The sequence below is a fragment of the Lonchura striata genome, chromosome 6 (genome assembly GCF_050655825.1).
Source record: "Lonchura striata isolate lonStrDom1 chromosome 6, ASM5065582v1, whole genome shotgun sequence".
In the NCBI taxonomy this organism is placed as follows: domain Eukaryota; kingdom Metazoa; phylum Chordata; class Aves; order Passeriformes; family Estrildidae; genus Lonchura; species Lonchura striata.
This window is the reverse complement of record NC_140708.1, coordinates 22,756,342-22,777,176: the sequence shown is the minus strand read 5'-3', so window position 1 is coordinate 22,777,176 and position 20,835 is coordinate 22,756,342. Positions and strand designations below refer to the sequence as shown.

Genomic DNA, 20,835 nt, shown 5'->3' with positions numbered 1-20,835 from the left:
AGCTGCTTGACTGTATTCTGTCACCAGTGCTTTCAGGTAAGTGGTGTTTCACTTTGGGAGCTTGTCGGGCTTTTTCTCTCAAGGACTGATGTTGATCATCATTAAACAGTATGGCATCTTTTGAAACTCTTATTTGCTCTTGTTCTGTATTGCTCATTCCCTGTTGGTTTTGTCTCTTTATGTAGTCAAGTCCACAGCTGACCTATTTGATGATGATGAAGAAGGTGACTTATTCAAGGAGAAACCTGCCATTCCTTCTGTGGTTGCTGGCACAACTAAAGAAATGGAAAGCCATAGAGAAGCAATAATGGAAAAAAAGGTAATGGCATATAAATGGATTGTTTGGCTGAGGTTTTAGGAAAGGTTTCTTAGTGGAGTTGAAGCAGTCTTTCCATACACAACACTATGAAAGTGGCATATTTATGGAATAGGACTAGGTTGATAGGGTCTTCCATAATTTAGGACTTCAGTGGTCCTTAAATGCCTTTTGCCTTTTAAACTTGAGGTTTATTTGGGGTTTTTTTTTGTGTGGGCAGTGATTTAAAGAATCTTATTAAGGCAGGATTGAAATGAGAGCAAAATGAGAAGCCTCTGACAATCAAAAATGTTTATGAATTTCATGGCTGAAATGAAGCCAGCTGAGTTACAAACCTTTGGTGTCACAGTTCTGTGCTGCAGAAACTGTCTGCTCTTACACCAGCCACTGACAGCAACTTAACTGGTAATGCAGAGTGTATTGTGTGTATTATGGGAGAGGAGGGTGAGTGTCACACTTCTGCCTAAGCATATACAAAACTTGGAGTGTTTAGAAAACTGTTTTTCAGCTGAAAGCTCCTCTAAATTGTAGAAAGCTCTGAACATGATACTGAGCACATACATATGTATGTGAGAGAGTTACGAGAACCTCCTAATACCCACTCCACTTTCAGAACAGTACCGTCAGGAAAGTAGTAATGCTCTTTGTTTCTATAGTAGATACTGTATATACTTAATTTATACATTCTGTCCAATGAGTATTTGAACATAATTAGCTGCAGTGACTCTTCTGCCCTCTGAACTGAGAAGTACAGTGCTGGGGATGTCTAATGCAAATTCCATGTTGTCCTATGAGAAGCACCTGAGCACAGGGGCCAAAACCAGCTTTTATTTCTGCTGCAGTGCAAGAATATCCATGGTCAGTGAAGCAGGAGCAGTGAAAGGGATCTCACAGCTCTGGGCTTTCCTGGCAGAGGATGAGAACTGATTCATCATTACCCCTCCTGCTCAGTCAGGAAGAGAGGGCTGTTTTATATTCCCAGCTTTATGACAGTAGTGCTTGGGTCTGGGATCATTCTAAGTTTAATGGCAATATAGCTGGTAGCAGGCTAGGGCTGTGCTGTGATAATGCAGGAAATGATGACTAGCACAAACTGCCCTTGTCCTTTGTGAAACACAGCTTGTTAAAAGAAACATTTTCCCTTAGCTTCTGAGGCCTGGCATGAGTTGCTGCATACATTCTTCTGCTGAGAAGGATGGTGTGGCAGAGAGGAGGCCTGTAGTAAGACCTGCAAGTCACTTGTGCATAGCACATGAGTTTTGGACTTCAGCCCACATGTGGCAAGCTTGGGTTCTCTCCCTTCAGCTGCTAGGATTTTGCCATAAGCATGCCTCTTAGCAGGGAATCTGTCATGGTTTAGGAAAGGTACTTTCCAGTTTAGTGCCCCCACTGCAACCACGCTGTTGCTCACTCCTGGCACCCCTCTCTCCCTGGGGAGGTCTAAAGAGGGGATTTGGAGGCACAAAAGGTAATGATCAGGGAAAGCAAACAGAAACAACAGCAATACTGAGGACAGAAGGTACAAAAAAGAGGCAAATGATTCTGCTGCCTCTGCCACGCTGAGCAGACTCAGAGAGAGCACTTCTCCCTGGAAGACACTCCCTTCCCCCTGTGCCTAGCAATGACATGAGGTGGTATAAAATAACTTCTGGATCCTGGCCACAACCCATCCTGGCTTCTACAAAAAAATGTCATAGGTGTGCCAGCCTTACTGAATCTAAATGGGTGCTGATGCAGTCTATTTTTGTCCTAAAGGGTCAACCATCTTCAGGTGAGGATTTCAAGCCTTTATCTGAAACACCTCCAAGAAAACAGAGGGGCCTTTTCTCTGATGAGGAAGATACTGAAGTGAGTATTTATTTAAGAAATCCCTACAGAAAATCCTTAAAGAAATCCTTGGGATCTCAGTCATCCTGACTTCAGTCCACTTGTATTTGGTGATTCTTTATGCATTTTGTAGGATTGGGAAATCTGACATCCATGCACATCCTTCCAGCTGTTCTGAAAGTTCCTTCTTGCTCCAAGAGTGAAAGCCGATTGTTTTCCCTGTCTTTAGGGAGTAAAACATTAGTGGTACACACAGGCATAAATTAAAAGCCTGAAGACAGGAAGGAGCAGCAAATTAAGAGTTAAAGACTGCATATGTTTCATTTTGGCTTTCAGCTAGCAATTAACCTACAAAGATGATGAAAATCCCACTGCAGTTGCAAGTGATTGGTACATCAGATAAGGCATCTACTACTTCATAAACATTCTAAACATTTTTTTTTTATAAGGAAAAACACAAATGTCCCCTTTAGAGTTCTTAAACATATGGCCTTGTTTTGCAAAGTGACATTTCTTTGATTTGCATAGGATTTGTTTTCATCAAGTAAACCTGTGAAGTCCAAAGCTACATCTCTCACCACCAGCAGGTCCACGACAAAAGCTCCCCTTTCCTTGTTTGATGATGATGAAGAGGTAAGTACCACTTCTGATACTGCCTGTGTGGGGGAACCCACCTGCACAGGCTGTTGCAAATGCAACAGGAAATATTCAGAAATTTACAACTTTGAGCTTGTAAATGGAGCACTAAATTGATCTTGCATTGTGCAGTAGTTTGAGCATGTCGACAGCACTGTGGAGGAGAGTGGGAGTGGGGAGTCTTGCAAGTTCTTGATGTCTTTTAAGTAGCTTGCAGTCAGTGACTCTGGACCTAAACATGAAGGCTATTATCCCTCTGATTGATAGGACTAGAGAACACTGCGCAGTAGAACAAATATGAGCTTAAAGAAGCTGTTTTATCCTAAACCTGTGGTATCTGTCACATGGATGACATCTTGCTTCTCTTGTTATGGCTGTTCAATTCTTTTCCTCAGTCTTCAGTGTGTAAGAATCGTGAATGCTAGTATGGAAACTGAGGTCAGCACAAATTTGTGCAAGAAACCTTAAAAAAATTGAATTAGGGTGTACTTTTTAAAATCTTTTTACCTAGTGGTAGTTGTTCAGCTCACCTAATGCCTGTCTTCAGAATAGGATTTGTTCTTCATTTCATTATATGGGTTAGAAACAGTGCCCAATTGTGTTGGCTGCTGTGCTTCAGAATTGCTGAGTGATGGTTTTTGGCTGTTGATCACATCTTGTGGTGGAGAATCTGTGAGCCAGAACCAGGCTGTGTACTTACAGGCTTCTGGTCTATCAAATGCTGTATTGTAGAATTCATTGTACCAGAATATGGTGTTAAACTTGAAATTGTCTTCAAAATCACCATTTCTTTATCAAATTACATTAGAAGTGGATGACAACAGTATCTTATGTGCTGATGATTTTTCAATGAGCTTTTCATTGTGGCTTTGGCTTTTGATTTTTTTATAATACTATATTTTATTTTGTTTTAAGGATCTCTTTGGTGTGGGACCAGCCAAGAAGCACCAGGAAAAGACCCCAGAAGAGAGAGCAAAACAGTCAGGACCTCTCAAGAAAGCTTCCTGCTTATTGTTCAGCAGTGATGAGGAGGTACTGAGGAGTGAGATTTGGTTGAAAGTGGTTACTGGGCTTTATGCTGAACAAAGCATAAAACTTTTGAGAAGGGAACCACAGACCAACTCTGCTGTGTCCACATGCCATGCCTGCCCCAGTCCTTTGATTGGTTTGCAGCTAAGGAGGCTGATCCTTGATCCAAATTTTCACAGGATCTAGGTAATAAAAGTCATATGGAAGAAAAAAATCAATATTTTCAATGTAATTTATAGACGGTTTGATAGCAAATGAAGACTTTTGCCAACAAATCTGACTTAAAACACTAAAAGAGAAAAATAAGTTTGTTCTTGCTGCTTTAAATTCTGTAAGGAAAGTTTAGCAGTTCTAGATAGATATGTGTTGAGGTTTTCTTTGTTTTGAGGTGGGTTTCTTTTGTACGTGGTTTTGTTTATTGGAATTTTTATTTGCTTAAATTTTGGTAGTTTTTTTTCTTTGTTTGGCTGTTCTGGTTTTTTAAATCTAGGGATGGGAAAATGATACATAAATAATTAGGCTTCCCATAGAGCAGCTCTCTTCTAGGGATAGGCTAGGTTTGTTCTCCATCTTAAATGAAAGCCAGAGACACTAAAGTAAATTAAAAACTTAAAAGCTTGTCTGTAAACCTCTGAATTAGCTCATATGAATAGGATCCAGACTCTTCTTAATCCTCCTATCTCTCAAAATTACTCTGTTGCATAGACTTTATTGCTTGTCCTCTAATTGCTTGTTTAGTAGGTAACAGTAATATCTTTAGATGCATTTTTATCTTACTTTAGAATAAACCCAAGTTCAGATTTTGTCATGCCTGTAGTCCCTTTCACAAAGAGGAGAAACAAAAGTGGGAAACTAGGTAAAACAACTTGAAATGCTGGGAATAGCAAAACAAACAAGGGGATAAGTATCTTGTTTGGTGTGTAGGCTTGAATAAATGGTAGATACGGGAGGAGGTGGGTGCCTGGGGAGAAGTGCTGTGAAGGAAATAAGTGGAGCATTGAGCACTCTAGTAAAGAGGTGTCTTGGGTGTATATGTGGTGGGTGTTTTCTCTTTCTTCTTGTTTTTTCCCATTCATCAAACTTTGCTAACTATTGAAGTGGCTCCAATGAGGTTCTACTGAGTGACCCTACTCTTGTGACACTGCAGTTGACACTGACCTCAGTTGTCAAGAGCAGCTGTAACAAAATGTGTGTACTGTATTTTGCTGGATTAATACTGTGTGCCAAAAGGTGACCAAGCCCTTTGCAAAGCCTGAGCAATGTCAGATTACAGTGGCTAAAATGCAGGCAGCTAAGTAAACTAGTAGAGAGGTGAAAGGACTGCCAAGATGATTAAGCGTTCCTTATAAAGAAGATTGCAAAGTGGCTTTGACCAAGACAAAAGAAAACTTGTTCCTTCTTTTTAAGGAACAATGGAATGTCTCCAAGCCAGCTAAACTTCCTTCTGAAGATGGCCGAAAAGAAGACCCTGCAAAACCAGCTAGCACTGTCAGTCAGGCTAAAGATGTGAAGACAACAAGCCTCTTTGAGGAAGAGGATGAGGAGGATTTATTTGCAATCACTAAAGAGAGGTGACAGTCCTGGGAGGGGAGTGGGGAGGCGTTTATTCAGAACAACCCTTCCAAAACTAGATGGACCCAGGCATATTGCAAGTGTTGGTTCCTGGTACTGTTGCTGAGGAGGAAGTAGGGGGATGTGAGTAGGAAGGGGCAGTGCTGGGCTCTTTTGTGTATGTGGTGGGTCATTCTCTTTGCCACCACTGAACTGGCCTGTCCATTTCTATGCCAGTGATATAAAATCCTCTTGGCCTTTTTTTATCTCCACTTCTGCAGAAAGCTGTGTAGACAAGAAAGTGTGTGCTAGATTTGTTGGGACAGTGAGGAAGCAGAGTGCTGTATCTGGGAACACTGGTTGCAAATGATAGTCCTAAGTGATGCTTTTAAATAGATGCAGTGCATGGCCTCTGAATCTTCCACTTTCTTGCCTCTCTCACTGCAGCCAAAGAAAGCCACAGAAGCCATCACTTTTATTTGAAGATGATAATATTAATGGAGAATCATTCTTCAGCTCCCAGTCAATGCTACTTCCTTCAGCTGCTAAGGCTGCAGAGGTAACTCCCCATTCTTTTAAAACTAACATGGAACACTTAGTTATTTTACAGACTATCTTTGTTGTTAGGTTCTGAATATAAGTCTAATTAATTTTACACAATGGTAGCTCGAGCAAATTTGGAATGGGAACAGGGAAAACTGAACTCTTACATCTACACTCTTACTACTATTAGGCTAATAGAGACTTAACATTTTCTTGACCACTTAATCTAAATTTGTTTGGTTTATGCTAAAAACTCTTCCTAAGGATGTTCTGAAAGCTCTCAACCATTAAATAACACTAAAAGAAACTAACAGCTTACTGCTGACTCAGTAGCCAGAGTTAACCTTTCATGTTAAGATGATTGAGATGTGTAAATAAGCTTGTTACTGGCCCTCCCTATTGTGTGCTCATGCTATCCTCTGTCTTACAAGCTTAGGCTCTTATGTACTGCCTGTCTCGTTGTGCTTTGGAATTGAGGGTATGAGATGCAAGGGTTTAATAGAGCTGTATCTGTAGTGGGGATTCCTGTCCGTGTGCTTCCTGGCACTCTTCAACCAGATTGAAAAACTCATAATACTGGAAATTAAAAGTCACAAACCAGGCTGTCCCATAGGAGGAAAGTAGGAGAAGTCAAGTATGTTGCCAGTGTCCTAGACCTGTGCAGTAGGCAAACTGAGACTCTGCTATCCCACAGCAGCATACACTTTTTATATATAACCACCAATTCTGTGTTGCCAGCATTCTCCTAATTTTGCAGGAGAAAGTAAAACCAGCACAAGCACCACGTACCTTTAATGAAGAAGAAAAGGAGGAAAAGGAAGATCTGCCAGATGGAACAATGAAGTCTAACCAGGTAGAAGATACATTGTGGTGTTCAGAAGAGCCTGGAGCAGCTCCTGTGCCTCGAGGAACAGATGTTGCAGGGCAGCAAACAAAGGAAAAAGTGAGGAATTTTCTTATATTAGCCTGAAGTTTGGTAAAGATTCAGTTAAAAAAAACCCCACAATCAAATAGTGCTGCTCTGGCACAGAAATATTTTTCTGGAGGAAAGAGTTCCTCTGTCTCCATTTAGCAAAATCACTTGTCAGTCAAACAGCAAATTGATTAAATGGCATTAAAAAGTTGTTTCCTAACTGATGTGATTGAGAAGGATTGGGGCAGAGGAGGGAAGGAGGAAGGAGGTAGGCAGAATCTGTTTCTGTTTTCCCTCCAGAGTGGGTTGAGTATTCCATGAACAAAGCTTTCCCTTACGACATAGCCTGTATTAATATATAGATTTTTCTGCAAGCTCAGTAACCTTGTTTCACCATAATGTGTGATGTTTTATAAAGTGTGAGTGTTATTATGGCCTTCAGGATTGTGAATTTCTGCTGGGCAATACTGTTAACAGTATTGATGAGTATTGAGTGTATTATTGCAGAGGCTTCAGCAGAGCTGATCTTGGGCATAGTCTTACTGAGTGATTGTTGAGGAATTACTAGCTGATGAATTTCCATTGTAGTTCTTACTCTTCACAGTTTTCCTGAGCACAGTTAAGGTTCTGGTAGTGCTGTTCACTCTAAAGTATCCGAGGTGGTATGAGCTAGGTAACTCAGAGATAGTGGCAAAGCTGGTTAGTGCAGCCTTGTGGCCCTCATGCAACCTGACATAGAGATGAGGAGAAAACTTTATGCAGGAAGCTGCTTATCAGTAGTGCCACGGGGTAGGGTACAGAAGGAAACTTGTCTTCCTTTCAGAGCTGAAATGTGTGTTCTTTATCAACTGTCTCTTGCTAACCTGCATATTGATATTCTGTCTGCTTGGGAAAAATTAGTTGAATGCAGTTGCCTGCTTGGTAATGATTGCAGAACTCTGACCACTGGTGGTATTTAACCAAGAAAGCTTAGCAGGGTTTTTGGGCAAACCTGAAATAAATAACAGGCTGGTGTGTTGATTTTTTTTTTTTTTTTTTGGTGGAGCCTTTTGCAGTAATATCTTCAGAGCCAGCTGACAATTCAGATCTGTTTTCAACATCACCACCAGCTCTGGACAAAGATGTGAAAAGCCAAGCTAAGAAAGTGTTAAGCTTATTTGAGGAGGAAGAAGAAGAGAGACTGGAAGATGATGATGGCATAAAAAATGCACAGAAAGGAGTTGTTGTGGTGAGTGTAAGGAAGTTCTTGAAGACTGAGAAATGGTATTTCCATCTCTGCTTTTCTAGGCAAGGTTTAGTTTACATTTCCCTCTCTTCATGTCATGCAGGCTGATGTTTCTCAATTTCTAACCTTCCAGATTCTTGGGTGAGAAATTATTCCTGCTCTTCCTTGTGATCCAGAATTCTTTTGTAAATTTTCCTGCCTCACTAACTTGAAAGCATTTTGCTACATATTAATATGAAAAGAAATTCTATACAGATTTTTCGGTGCAGCTACTTGATTTTTGCTTTACAGAACTGACTCTTCAGTTACTCCTCAAGGTCAAAGACACTAGGAAGTAAAAGAATGTGGAGTTTTAGACCTTGTGGTCTAAAAATTCTCATATAGTCGTCACAAAGTGATTAAGGTGCCGAAATGCAAAAATCAGAATGGTAATTTATGAACTTAACCTTTTTGACAGGCAAATCTGAAAGGTGCTACTACTTTTCTGGCGTATTTCAACTTAATATGTGTTTTGTGTGTGGATAATTCTAGATGTGCATTACATTTTCACATATCTGGGCATAAACAGCAGTGCTAGTGCACTAAAAATGTGACCTGACTTTTGATATGAAATTAAAGTTGGTGCGGGGAACGAAAAAAAAAGAAATTACAGGAGTAAGAATCATAGGAGAGGGTGTATGGATGAAAAATGGTGTACTGGAAATTAAACTTAGGCAGCCCTTTGGGGTTCTTGGAGACTTAAATAGGAATGGGTAGAATCAGGCTTTACTCTTAGAATGACCACTCTGGCTCCCTGGATTTTGTGTGTGGTATTTTGGTACTGGACATTCAGTCACACTCTGAAGAAGCATCCTTTAATTTGGGTTGTTTTAATAGAGACAGATTAGTGGTAAAACACAGATATGGGCCTTTACCTGGACATTGGAGTTGGGCCTTTGCCTTTGCATCTGGGTGCCTGCAATGACCACGATCATACAAAGGCATTGTTTTTGGTGTTGAAGCTGACACTCATTACTCTGACAGGTAATGGAGGACTTAAGGGTGATATGTGTAACTTCAGTCTTCCCCACAGCAGCAAATTTGAAAGTACAAATTCTTGCCAAAGGCAGTAAGTTCTTTTCTTCCATGGGAGTATTTGCTTGCTTTCACAGGAGAACAGGGAGTCTAGCAACAATAATAGTTTCACAAGCATTTTGTTAAAAAAAAAAAGTATTTTTTTATTCTTATTTGAAAATGTTGCTTAGGAAGATAACCAAGAGATTATCTTCCTTTCACTACTATGTCCTGCATCCTTAGCTAAAATTTTTGAGGCATAAAAGTCTTACTGGAATACAAACCTTACTGTACAGTCGTGATAACATACTGAACTTTTTTGTTTTTTATTTTCCTTTTGAAGGAAGCTTTAGAAGTAAGTAGTAGCACTGGATCTTGGATCAGCAGACACAGATATTGTGGCAAATGTCTTCTCATTAAATTGAACTCTAAATACAAATATTTATATTGTAATAACCAGCAATTACAGCTGTATTTTTGTTACCAGTACAGGGCTGTAGTGTAGCCTCAGGGGAATTGTAACCTGTCTTATGATGAGGCAAATAGGTCCACACAATAAGAAGCTCCCTCTGTGAGGAAGTTTTCTGCTCTGCTTCCAGGCTTCTGAGAAAAGTACTCGGCCCAAAAGCACTGGGGTCTTTCAAGACGAAGAGCTTCTCTTCAGTCACAAACTTCAGAAGGACAATGACCCAGATGTTGACCTCTTTGCCAGCCCCAAGAAGTCAATGGTGAGATCAAAGCCCACCTCTGAACCTCCTGTTTAAAAACAGTCTTTGAAGTGTTCAGTGTACTGATGTTCTTTGTTTGGACAGATTAGAAGTCACTGATTTCCAGGGAGAGCCAAATGCTAATGTCAGTTATTCTAGCATCATGGGCTGAAAAAGATGTGCTTTGGATCTGTGACATATCTTTATCTTTTGTTTCTTTAGTCTGCAAACCGTATCCTGAAGCCATCACCTGGAGGAAGCCTTTTTGGGGATGATGATGAGGATGATCTCTTCAGTACTGCTAAAACAAACATTCCGGTACCTGTTTCTCTACTGTAAATGGCTTATATAGAAAGAAGTGTAGGGAAAGGATTTTCTCCATTTGTATACCCACAAGAAATTTAATGACTTTTCAAATCTTTTTGAGAGAACAGAAAAGGTCATTGTGACCCTGAAGACATAGGGAGCAAACAGATGCATTGGCTGTCCCAATGTTATGATGAAAGAATTAGATTCTATTTATTTTTGTGTACGCCTGGGACCGATTTCGGTGTAAGAGGGCACACCTGAGCAGAAATCATAGTAGTTTGTTTTGTTTAATTGCTTGACTTGCTAATATTACTTCCCTGTGCTTTATGCATAACTGATGAGCCATGCTCTGAGAGTTGTGTAATTCAAGTTTCTGCATGTTGGTTTGATCACAGGTAATGGTGCAGTGTTAAAATTCTCATGGTCACCCAATTGCTTTTAAAGGATGAGTAGGTGCAGTAATGAACTAGACTGTTACATGTGGTCTGAGGTCAAAGTCCTAACATAAATTTTCAACTGCTACTTTTAGATACAATTATCTTAATTAAACTGAAACTAACTTTTACTTTAGACTATATTTATGTCTATAGCTGGGTGTTAGGCTAGAAAACTGGCAATAGTTCTTGAAAACAGTTTTGAGGACTCTGGACAGAGTGGTCTTAAGTAATTAGTGCTTGGGAGACTGTATATGAAACCTGGTTGCTTGAAAACATAAAAATAGCATTGTCCCTTAGCTGGCGCTGTGCTTTTATTTTCTCTGCTGTTGATGAGGAAATAGGCATGCATTTAAAGTTTATTGAAACTCATTAGTAACTGTTAGCACAGACAGCAAAGGTTGAGGTAGACTAAAGGAATGGAGGAATGGAAGGCCCCTGGTTTGCAGAGCCACAGGTTAATGCCTATTGTTATAGTCAGTTGATGTTGGCAAGATGCCAGACACTCACCAAAGCCCCTCTTTCACTCCCCTTTGCAGCTGGACAGGGAGAGAAAATATAACAGAGTTATATTTTATATAAATTAGTTGAGATAAGGACTGGGAGAGATCACTCACAAAATACTGACAAGGGCAAAACAGATTTGAATTAGAGATATTAATTGAATTTATTTCTAGCAAAATCAGAGTGGAATAATGAGAAGAAAAATAAGACCTTAAAAACACCTTTCCCCCATCTGTCTCTCCTTCCTAACTCCACCTCCTCTCCCCGCTGCTGCAGGGAAATGGGAGTTTAGGTCTGTTCATCACACCTTGTTTCTGCCACTGCTCAGAGAGGAGTCCTTCCCCTGGTCCAGCATGGGGTCCTTCCCACAGAAGACAGTTCTCCATGAACTTCCCAGCCTACGTCCATCCCACAGGGTCATTCTTCCATGGGGTGCAGTCCTTTGGGCATAGCCTGTGCTGACCTGGGTCCACCACAGGGTAACAAGTCCTGCCAGGAGACCTGCTCCAGTGTGGGCTCCTCTCCCATGGTTCTGCAGGTCCCTGCCAGGACCCAGGCCTCCTATGGGTTCCCAGCCTCCTCTCAGGTACACACCTACTCTGGCTGGGTCTCCACCACAGGCTGCAGGGGAATCTCACCTCTGGTTCCTGGGGCACCTTTTCTCCCTCCTGCACTGTCCTTGGTGTCTGCTGGGCTGTTCCTCTACTGTGTTCTCACCCCACTCTTTTCTGGCTGCAATTACATCTGTAAAATAACATTTTTTCTTCTTAAATATGTTATAACAGAGGGCTTACCACTGTTCCCGATTGGCTCAGCCTTGGCCAGCAGCCATCTTTGGAACCACCAGGCATTGGCACTGCTAGACATGGGAAAAGCTTCTACCAGTTTCTCACAAAATCCACCCCTGTAGCTCCCCACCACTGCTACCAAAACCATGCCATGCAAACTAAATACAACTATGCACAGCAGGATCACAAGATGTGGCCAGTTTTATGTTCAGTTAAAAGCAAGATTTAAAAAATTTTTGCTTATGTTCTTTTGGGGTTTTGTTTTTTGAATCTGCACACCATGCTTTAACTCCATGTTGACTTGTGCCCATAATGCTTTCAGAAAATGGCTGAGAAGAAAACTCTTCAGACCAGCGTTGGCCCTTCCTCAGTGAGCAGTAATCTAGAAAATGCTTCAAGTGCCAAGCAAGATGAGACTCTGAAGGCAGCAACTACAGAGGCAAGTACTTAAATCTTGTTCCTTGAACAGCATGCAAAGAAAAAGGAGATGTATAATCCTTTTTAAGTGTCTTGGAAAGATGAAAAGTAATGCTTGAATTCACTGGCTGGCAGGCAGTAATGTGTGACCAAATTATTCTGCTTATCAGCATGTGCACTGTTAGTAGCCAGAAGTTTAAATGTTATTGATGTTTTATTCATTGTACACACACACTTCACTTTAAAAAGTGAAATGGCAGTGAAAAGCTACACCCTAAGCCCAGTTGTACTGAAAATGAGTTGTTTCTTCTCTGGAGTGCCAGTGTCTGTTGGGGTGAATGTGATCTTTAAAGGTAGCCTTTCTCAGAAAGGAGATCAGGGTGCACAGCCCAAATCTGTGTCAGTTGAGACTCCTATCTTGGAGTCTCTGTAGTGAGTAAACAAGACTCCTGTCATTAATCTTGCAAAATCAGGAGTCTCTGGGAGAGATTATCTGGACCAGAGTTCTGACCTGTGTCACACCAGAACTGCTTGATGGATTTTCATGTGTATGAGATTAGTTTAGGAGTTGTTTTTTCTCCACTGGGCTGAGGAACACAAAGCAGCATGCCTATAGAGCTAGTAATTAGCATGTCTTCCCTTTTTGTAAAGTTTCCTTGAAGTCTAGAACCAGGATTATCTTCCTGGTTTTTGTAGCTACTGACAGTCTGCTATAGGAATGGTTTCAGCCTGTCTGAGGTTAAGCTGAACACCAGATGCAGTTAAGTAGAGAAAATCTCGTCAGATACTAGGATTGTCATGCTCTCAAGCCCTTCAAACTAGCGTCCTAACTCTTGCAAACTCTGTTACTTCAGCCTAGCTGAAGGAGCTCTGCCTGCCCAGTCATACCAACAGCAATATTACCTAGCTCACAGAACCATGCAGATTACAAATTTGTGGAGAGCAAGCCCTGGGAAATGCACCTTAGCTGATTTGATTCATTCCTTGAGTCCTACAATTGACCCAAATCTTCAGATCAAGCAGCTGCTCTTGCTTGTTTAGCCTACTCTTCTTGTAGCACTACTGGCCTGTTTTTTTTTCAGAGGAACACTCACTTCTCTGAAGCTGTTTTCCTTGAATTCTGAACGGAACAATTTTGAAGCTCTCTTGGCTTCCATGTGGGCTTCATTGAATTCTGTAGCTGTTACCACCAGTTACAAAGAGAAAAGTTAGATCATTGCCTGGCAGTATGGCTTCAGAGGATTTTAGGGGACAGAATAAGGTAGCTGTCCTGATTTGATTTGACTAGTGGTAGCAGTGGCCTGGAGAAGATGGATGTTGTTCAGTTACTGTGGCAAAGTATAATAGTGGGTAGAAAGACAGGTGAATGAAATCTGGTAATGAAGATGGGGCTATGGCATGTGGGAAACTGAAAACTTAGTGACTATAGCTCTAATAGTAGAATGTGATAATAATAAGGTATCTTCAGGATAAATTGGTAAGCAATTAGCTGCTTTCTATATATATATTAAATTGAAAACTATGGTCTGGTTGATAACAGTTTGTCAACTTGTTTAATCCAATGTAATTTTGTGCAGAAATCTACAGGTCCTGTTCCCATTAAAACCAAAGAGCCTTCATCTCGGATTGGAAAGCTACAAGTAATTAACTTTACTGGCACTTTAACTTTCAAAAGAAAATCTTCCTTGCCTCACTGATAGCTTTCCCTGAAACAAAATCTTATTGCTTCCTTACCTTATTCTTGCGACATTATTTTTTTAAGATGGCATTTTTTTGATTGCTTTTTCTGTATTGCATGTTTAATATTATTTTCTCCTTCTGTTTCAGTCCTGACTCTAAGCAGCACTATTTACTTATGTTGGGGGGGCAGAGGGGTGGGGTCCTTTTTGAACTGCTATTTTTCTTAGCACTATTAAATATGTTTAGAGACTCTTAGGGGGGACTATGGTTATGTCTCTCTTTTGACACAAAATATATAATAACTGCCTGTATCACAGTACCATTTAAAGTCAGAAGCATTGTCTCCTCAGAAAGAATATTGAGCTATGTACATTGAGGTGTTTGGTCTGGTATAACTTGACCCTGCTGTTTCTGAAGCTCTTACACAGAATAATAGTGTTGACCACTCCACAGTTTTAGTGAGACAGAACTTGTGGGAGGCACAGAAGTTCTTAGGTCTGAGAAAAGCCAGGCACTTCAGAAGTAGAACTTGAATACCAAGATACACTAGTTCTTGCTGCTTCTCTGAGGCCATGCCTACTCTGGAGCAGTAGTAATGTGATCTCTTTTTGTGTGTATGTTTTTGTTGTCTGTTTTGTAGGCTAACTTAGCTATTAACCCTTCAGCCTTACTACCTGGTGCAATGCCTAAGGTTTCCAATGTCAAGTCCCCCTTACCAGTGCTGGACACTCCATTACATGAGCCCAAGGAGGCGCAGAACAGTGAAGCCTTCTCTGCTGCAGGAAGCAATGAAGAGCTTGGCGTAAGCTTTGATCAGCCCATGCAAGCAGACACCTTGCACAACGCCAATAAGGTAACCTTGGTATTTAGGATAAGAGGAAGGGGGATTAAAAACACAGTCTGTCCTCGTGCAGGAGTTTGTTTTGGTATGCAAGTTCTGCTAGCAATGTGGTTTATCTGAATCTAAATGGGAGTGTGAAAATCTAATCCCCTCTCACTTCCGTGGATCACTGAAGAGAAAGTCTAGCTTAGCACCTATACTTAGCTCAGTGAGGGGCTTATGCATATACTTGGTGCCTTTTAATTTGGGCCTTTTCCAAATACTAGATTTCCCTATTGGCTGAAGGCATGTTAGCATAACATATTGTCCTGTTCCAGGAGACACCAACCTAAAAAAATATTAAAAAGACATCTTGCTAGGCTAACTGTAAAACAGGTTACAGGTAGCTGCTTTGACAAGCTATCCAGAACACATCAACTGCTGTAGGCTGACCTTTACCTCCTCTGTGGATAAAAATGTCATGCTGTGCTGAACTGTAACTCCCAATTCTTTTTCAAAGAAAACTTTTGTTTTCACACAAAGGAAAACAAAAAGGAGTGTTACAGCTTTTGACATGGCAAATCTCTGCCTCCTGACAGACTTGTTTTTCACTCACACTTTCTACTTTATGGACTGCAAAAGGCATATTCTAATTAAAGAATAATGGTTCTGTAGTGTTTCTTTAAAAAAAATGGAAGTGTCAGCCATGTAGTTAAGATTTCATCTAGGTTCCTATGATTTTGTAAATCTGTGGGGTTTCCTAAGAGCAGCAGTGTAAGATAACTTAAAATCTTAAGTTAATTGAGTCTTCCTATAATGCTGATGAGGCTGTTCATTACTAGATGAGTAGCAGAGATGATGTGGCAAGATGCAGCAGCCACCAACAACCATGGCTGACATGACCCGTTACTGACAGATGGGTTTGAAGCTTGTACGTCAGCCTGGTGCATTACTGCGTAGGCATAGTTGTTGTCGATAGCAGCATGTTCCAAGAGACAAAGCTCTGTATTATGAAACTTTTAAATAGATAGGCCTGCAAAGAATAGACTGCCTGTAGCTGCATATTATCAACCTTGAATGTTCATTTTAGTGTAGTGATGTTGCATGTTTTTTACAGAAGTAATCTTAGGAGAAGCATCTTGGTAACTCTACAGTGAATGCTTTTTGTGGCTCAGGTTAGATGCTGTAATTTTGGCATATCATTGCTTCTTCAACCTTTCAGGTTGAGTGTAAATATATCCAGTCAAATGCAATTTTTCCAATGGCTGGAACAAAGCAACCTGCCCAGCATTCTGCCTGCCGTTTCAAAGAACAATGCATGAAGCAATTAACAAAAGGGAAGAGTTGTAGTGATCCATTTCTTACCCATGTAAATACTCCTGTCCATGTGGGATAGGGGAGAGGCTGTAATGGAAACTTGCCAGGGGGCTTCCTTAAAAGTGGCAAGTAACTGCAATAGGTTATACATAAAATGAAATTGCGTGGAAAATATAATTAGTCATGGCTTGAACTGCACTGTAAAAGCCCCTAGATTAGCAAGATAACAGTCTGACTAAGGTATTACCTAAAGCCAAGGAGCTAGAGTGGCTTGCTGACCTGTTGTGACTCTTATTTGCGAATGCTATTGCTTTTGTACACCAGTTCCACTGCTGTGGAATGACTAAGGGCAGCAAATGAGAAATCCTGGGTTACATTTCTAAATATTTCTCCAAACTGTTCCAAGCTTGAATGTCCTGTGGGGCTTTTTCCTTGTGTATGACACTGCTTTGCTTTTCCTCCTTCCTTGCAGACCAGGATCAGGGTCCCAGGGAAGCGCAGACCCCCTAGCAGAATGGCACGCCGTCTGGCTGCCCAAGAGGCTGAAGTGAGCGAGAAGATGGACGCTACTAAAGAGTCACAATTCTCTCTACCAAAACAAACGTCAGTAGTAGTGAACAGAAAGGAGCCTCTTGATGTTGAAGCAGAGTCTAAGGAAAATGGCTTTCACTCTAGCTTGTCACTACCAGCTCACAGCAGTGTTTTGTCTGCTGATACAAACAAACTCCTTCCTCCAGAATCCACAGAAAATGGGGATGATCTGTTTGAGTCTGAAGACCTTTTTGCAAGCAGCTCGACATCCAGACCAGCTGCACAATCAAAATTGAAGGAGGAAATGCCAGACAGTATGGATAACAAACCCATAAAGGGCAGGGAAAAAAAGCCTGATCTGGGTGATCAGGATATCAATGATCTCTTCCAGCCTGTACAACAAAAGTCTTCAACTAAAAGTAGCCCTATACCTTTTTTGGAGGAAGAGGAAGATTCTCTCTTCACCTCTCAAAAAACTGGAAAAAAGGAGTTAAAATCTGCTGTCCGCCAAGCAGCTGACCCTACTGCCCAAGATATCTTTGAGGTAATGGCTGAACCTGCCACATTGTTTTTTGTTCCCCAGCTCCGTATGTAGATGTCTCTAATTTAGGCTTAATGGAGGCTGCTGAATAGGATGGGGTATGCAGGATAAGGGAGTGAAGTAAACTCTCAGTCCTGCTTCACTGCTGGGATATAGAAACTCTTTGGTTGTTCAGTCCCTAACTAGTAGCAGTAGTTTAAAAGATGGAACCTTAACACAGAGCAGTCATGTGCTGAATGTGCTGTGACAACTTTACCTTTTTCAGAATAAGAAGGTATTTGGTTCTTATTTGTTAACTGTCCAATTCCCAGTAACTAATTAACACTTTAAAAAAAGGAATAAAATTGGTGGGCTGGGCACTTGATACAGGCCTCTGTGTGCTGTACTTGACCTGTGTACAATCCACTACTAAGGCACTTCTGCCAAGTCCCCCATGAGGAAAAGGGTCTCAAACTTCTTGCTAGTAAGGTTGGCAAAGACCTCTCAGATCGCTGAGTTCAACCTTTGTCTGATAAGCCCAGGAAACCCAAATCTTCTAAACACCTCAGCTGCTGTATTCAGGTAATTTGACTATTCTCTTGGAGTGTGTTGTGTATTGATGAGATCTTCCTATATTTTTCTCCAAGGATGATATATTTGCTACTGAAGCAATTAAGCCAGTGACCAAAATGAAAGAGAAAATGCCAGAGACAAACCTGTTTGATGATAACATTGATATTTTTGCGGATCTAACTGCAAAACCAAAAGAAAAGAAGACCAAAAAGAAGGTGGAACAAAAATCCATATTTGATGATGATATGGGTAAGTGTATGTATAAGCAAAATCTTGCTGCTAGTCTTGTAATATTGTCCTGAGTTACATGCATCTAAGATGTTTTATAACCCTCTGCTTTCTTTTACTTTTCAACTTCTCTGAAATCTCTGTTCATCTTTGGATTTTACCCTTGGATGAGAACTTTCTAGATTTGTAGAACTAGCATGGCATTAAAGTGGTTTAGGACAGAGTATAAAATTGTTCTGAGAAAATGTTAAATTCCTGTAGGGAATTACTTCAGACAAGTTTCTAAGAGATTCATCTCATGTTGTTATGGCTCTGAGACAGATTCTGTATTTCAATCTGCACAGCTTTATGTATTGTACTTCCAGTAAGTTACTGATACAAACAAACTAGCATCTCTGTCCATCCCACCTTCACTATTGTGTTAACTACCTTGAAGCCCATAAGCTTTTGTTTACATTCATGTATTCAGGACAATTTACAGATATTACAGCTGAAACCAAATGTTTGCTATGTAAAATTTGTTGAAAAAACAGCAAGTAGTAATGTGAAATGAGGCACAAAGCCTGCTTCTTTCTTCTCCATCAGCAGAGATGCTGAAAGTAATGTGATTCTCAGCTGTGTCTGTTCTCAGGCTCTTCATGTTCATAGCTCTTTGAGATGGAATGTTTTTCTTTTCTAAGACAAAATTTTTCTCTAGCTTTGGTTCTTGTCAAGTCTTCATTCCCTCTGACTTAGTCTAATTGAACCTGACGTACCACTGTTTTACTTGGACTGCTGCTGAGTACTCTAGCCTGATGGTTGAAGTCTGTAAATGTGCTAGAAAACTTGCTGGAGAATGAGCATTTTGAGATTTCAAAATCTTCTTGATAGATATAAAAAATAAGACTTAAAGGTTTGTTAGGAAGGTATTTGAAATACATATTGGATGATTTTTTTTTAATCTTGTTTCAGTAATTTACGTTTTTTCATGTAGTCTATAGTAAGTGAAAGAATTTGCCAAGCAGTTACCCCTTCCAAATATTCAACAGAAAAATCTGAACTGAATGTTGGAAAAAACCAGTTGTAGAATGCCACTTGAAAATGATCCACAACAGAACCTGTTGTTTGTACTATCACTTTTGACGTCATATCTGGTGCTAGAGCTTTGTGTTTGATGCCACAGCTGATCTTGATGCCTTGCATCTAAAGCACCCACATCTGCTAGACTTCATCTTCCTGTAGAGTGGTGACTGTTCAGTGGTACAGGCATAGGTATGCAGCTCCTTAGGGCCCATGGAGCTCCAGAACACCAACAGGCATGAGGGAGATGCCTGAAGGTGAGGATGTTCCGCAGTAGAGTTGTGGAACTGGGACTTGCCTACGTTTCGCATTAAGGGCTGGCTTAAGTGATTGTGGCAGCACTTTTACAGAGCTGTATGTTGTTGTCTTAGGAGAACCTTTCTGCTGCAAATGAAACAGTAAATTTCAGCTGCAGTTTGAGGGGTGTGAAGGCGGCAGGCTGTTTTCTTTTGCCCTACCATACCTTTCAGTCACTAGAGTCCTTAATCACCTCATAGCTGATGTCACCCCTGCCTATCCTCAAAATGGTGACTGATCTTCCTTGCACTCTGACAAATACTGTTTTCCCTGTTGTGTTCTTTAAGCCTCTATAAAAAATGGGAGTGATACCTCTACTGCTTATGGCAGTCACTGTACTGCCCCTCTTCTGTAAAGCTAATCCATGTGATAGCTTCTTGCTTTGGAGTGATGCCAGTAGGGGATTACTCTGTTTTGCTTTCCTTCTAAACTGCTCTTGTGCTGAAATGTGGTCCTGGATTATTCCTGCGTAATCCCTATGATCAGCACAGTACCAGTCACATGCTGATTTTGAAATAGTAAGAAGAGGCAGGGATACACATTTTGATAGGCCACATTGTGCTTGACCTCTGCTCAAGTTTAGGCTACATGCTGAAGATTGAAATATTAGTTTTATACTCTGGACTAGTAATTACATAATATTCTGAGTTGGAAGGGACCCACAAAGATCATCAAGTCCAGCTCTTACATGAATGGTCCATACAGGGATCAAACCCACAGCCTTGGTGTTATTAGAACCATGCTCTGACTCAATGGCTATATTAACCTCTATATAACACCCATGTTTTCTTAATAGGCATTCAAGACCAATTATGTGCTATTTGCACTGGCCTTGTGAATCACTAGTGACCCTCCTATCTAAGTCTTGTAATTTTTTGGTTTTATACTCTCAACTGCATAATCTGAATATCCTAACTTTCTTAGTTTAGAGTACAAGATACGCTATTGTGTACACTTGGGAAACCTCATGGCAACCCCTCAGCATGTGTATGGTAGCAGCTTCATCTCTTTCATGAACATACAAGCAGTTCTGCAAGAACTGCAGGACTGTGAGCTCTGCAGCTGACACAGGCTATCTGTGTTGGATGATTTCATTTCTACGTATTGTTGTCCTCTGCCTTAATGGGAGTGTGCTATTTTTCCACTTTGTGATCCTAGTTATTCACAACAGATATGCTTGTATTGAGGAAGGTGGTGGGAGACCTTGATTCTAGACTGTAGACAGACTTCTTGAATATTTATCAGGATGGTGGTTATAGCTGTCTACCTCCTTGCATTTTAGTAGTGGTCTGTTCTCAGGGGATTTATATCATTTTCTTACTGTGCTGTAGATTAGGCTCATGGTTAGTGAATATCACCACAGTAGTTGCTAGCAACTACCATCTTTTCCTCTTCTGATTTTTTTAGCAACAAGCTCACAGCTCTTGGATCTCTCAAGTTTCTCAGACATTATTGTTCTAGATAAGAGGGATGTTATCTGGGACTTTCATGATAGAATTTATTGTGGAGCTTTAATTTATTAGTACTTTAAAAATGCTTGTAAGAGTCTGAACATGTT

At 40.6% G+C, this 20,835-nt stretch overlaps 1 protein-coding gene across 6 annotated transcripts in view; it reads left to right on the top strand.

The window, feature by feature from the left end:
* The window catches only part of WASHC2C (WASH complex subunit 2C), a 35,605-nt gene that overhangs the window by 14,061 nt on the left and 709 nt on the right, over window positions 1–20,835 (top strand). For 4 of the 6 annotated variants that reach the window (XM_085582488.1, XM_077784617.2, XM_077784614.2 and 1 more), the window contains 15 exons: window positions 186–319; window positions 2,072–2,164; window positions 2,672–2,776; window positions 3,695–3,811; window positions 5,216–5,379; window positions 5,807–5,918; window positions 6,660–6,845; window positions 7,861–8,043; window positions 9,693–9,821; window positions 10,023–10,118; window positions 12,158–12,274; window positions 13,830–13,892; window positions 14,573–14,785; window positions 16,542–17,144; window positions 17,768–17,942. In XM_085582488.1, the coding sequence (XP_085438614.1) occupies window positions 186–319; window positions 2,072–2,164; window positions 2,672–2,776; window positions 3,695–3,811; window positions 5,216–5,379; window positions 5,807–5,918; window positions 6,660–6,845; window positions 7,861–8,043; window positions 9,693–9,821; window positions 10,023–10,118; window positions 12,158–12,274; window positions 13,830–13,892; window positions 14,573–14,785; window positions 16,542–17,144; window positions 17,768–17,942 (2,490 nt within the window). The remainder of the gene's footprint in view (window positions 1–185; window positions 320–2,071; window positions 2,165–2,671; window positions 2,777–3,694; window positions 3,812–5,215; window positions 5,380–5,806; window positions 5,919–6,659; window positions 6,846–7,860; window positions 8,044–9,692; window positions 9,822–10,022; window positions 10,119–12,157; window positions 12,275–13,829; window positions 13,893–14,572; window positions 14,786–16,541; window positions 17,145–17,767; window positions 17,943–20,835) is intronic. The other 2 variants (XM_085582487.1, XM_077784615.2) reach the window with 1 other exon arrangement.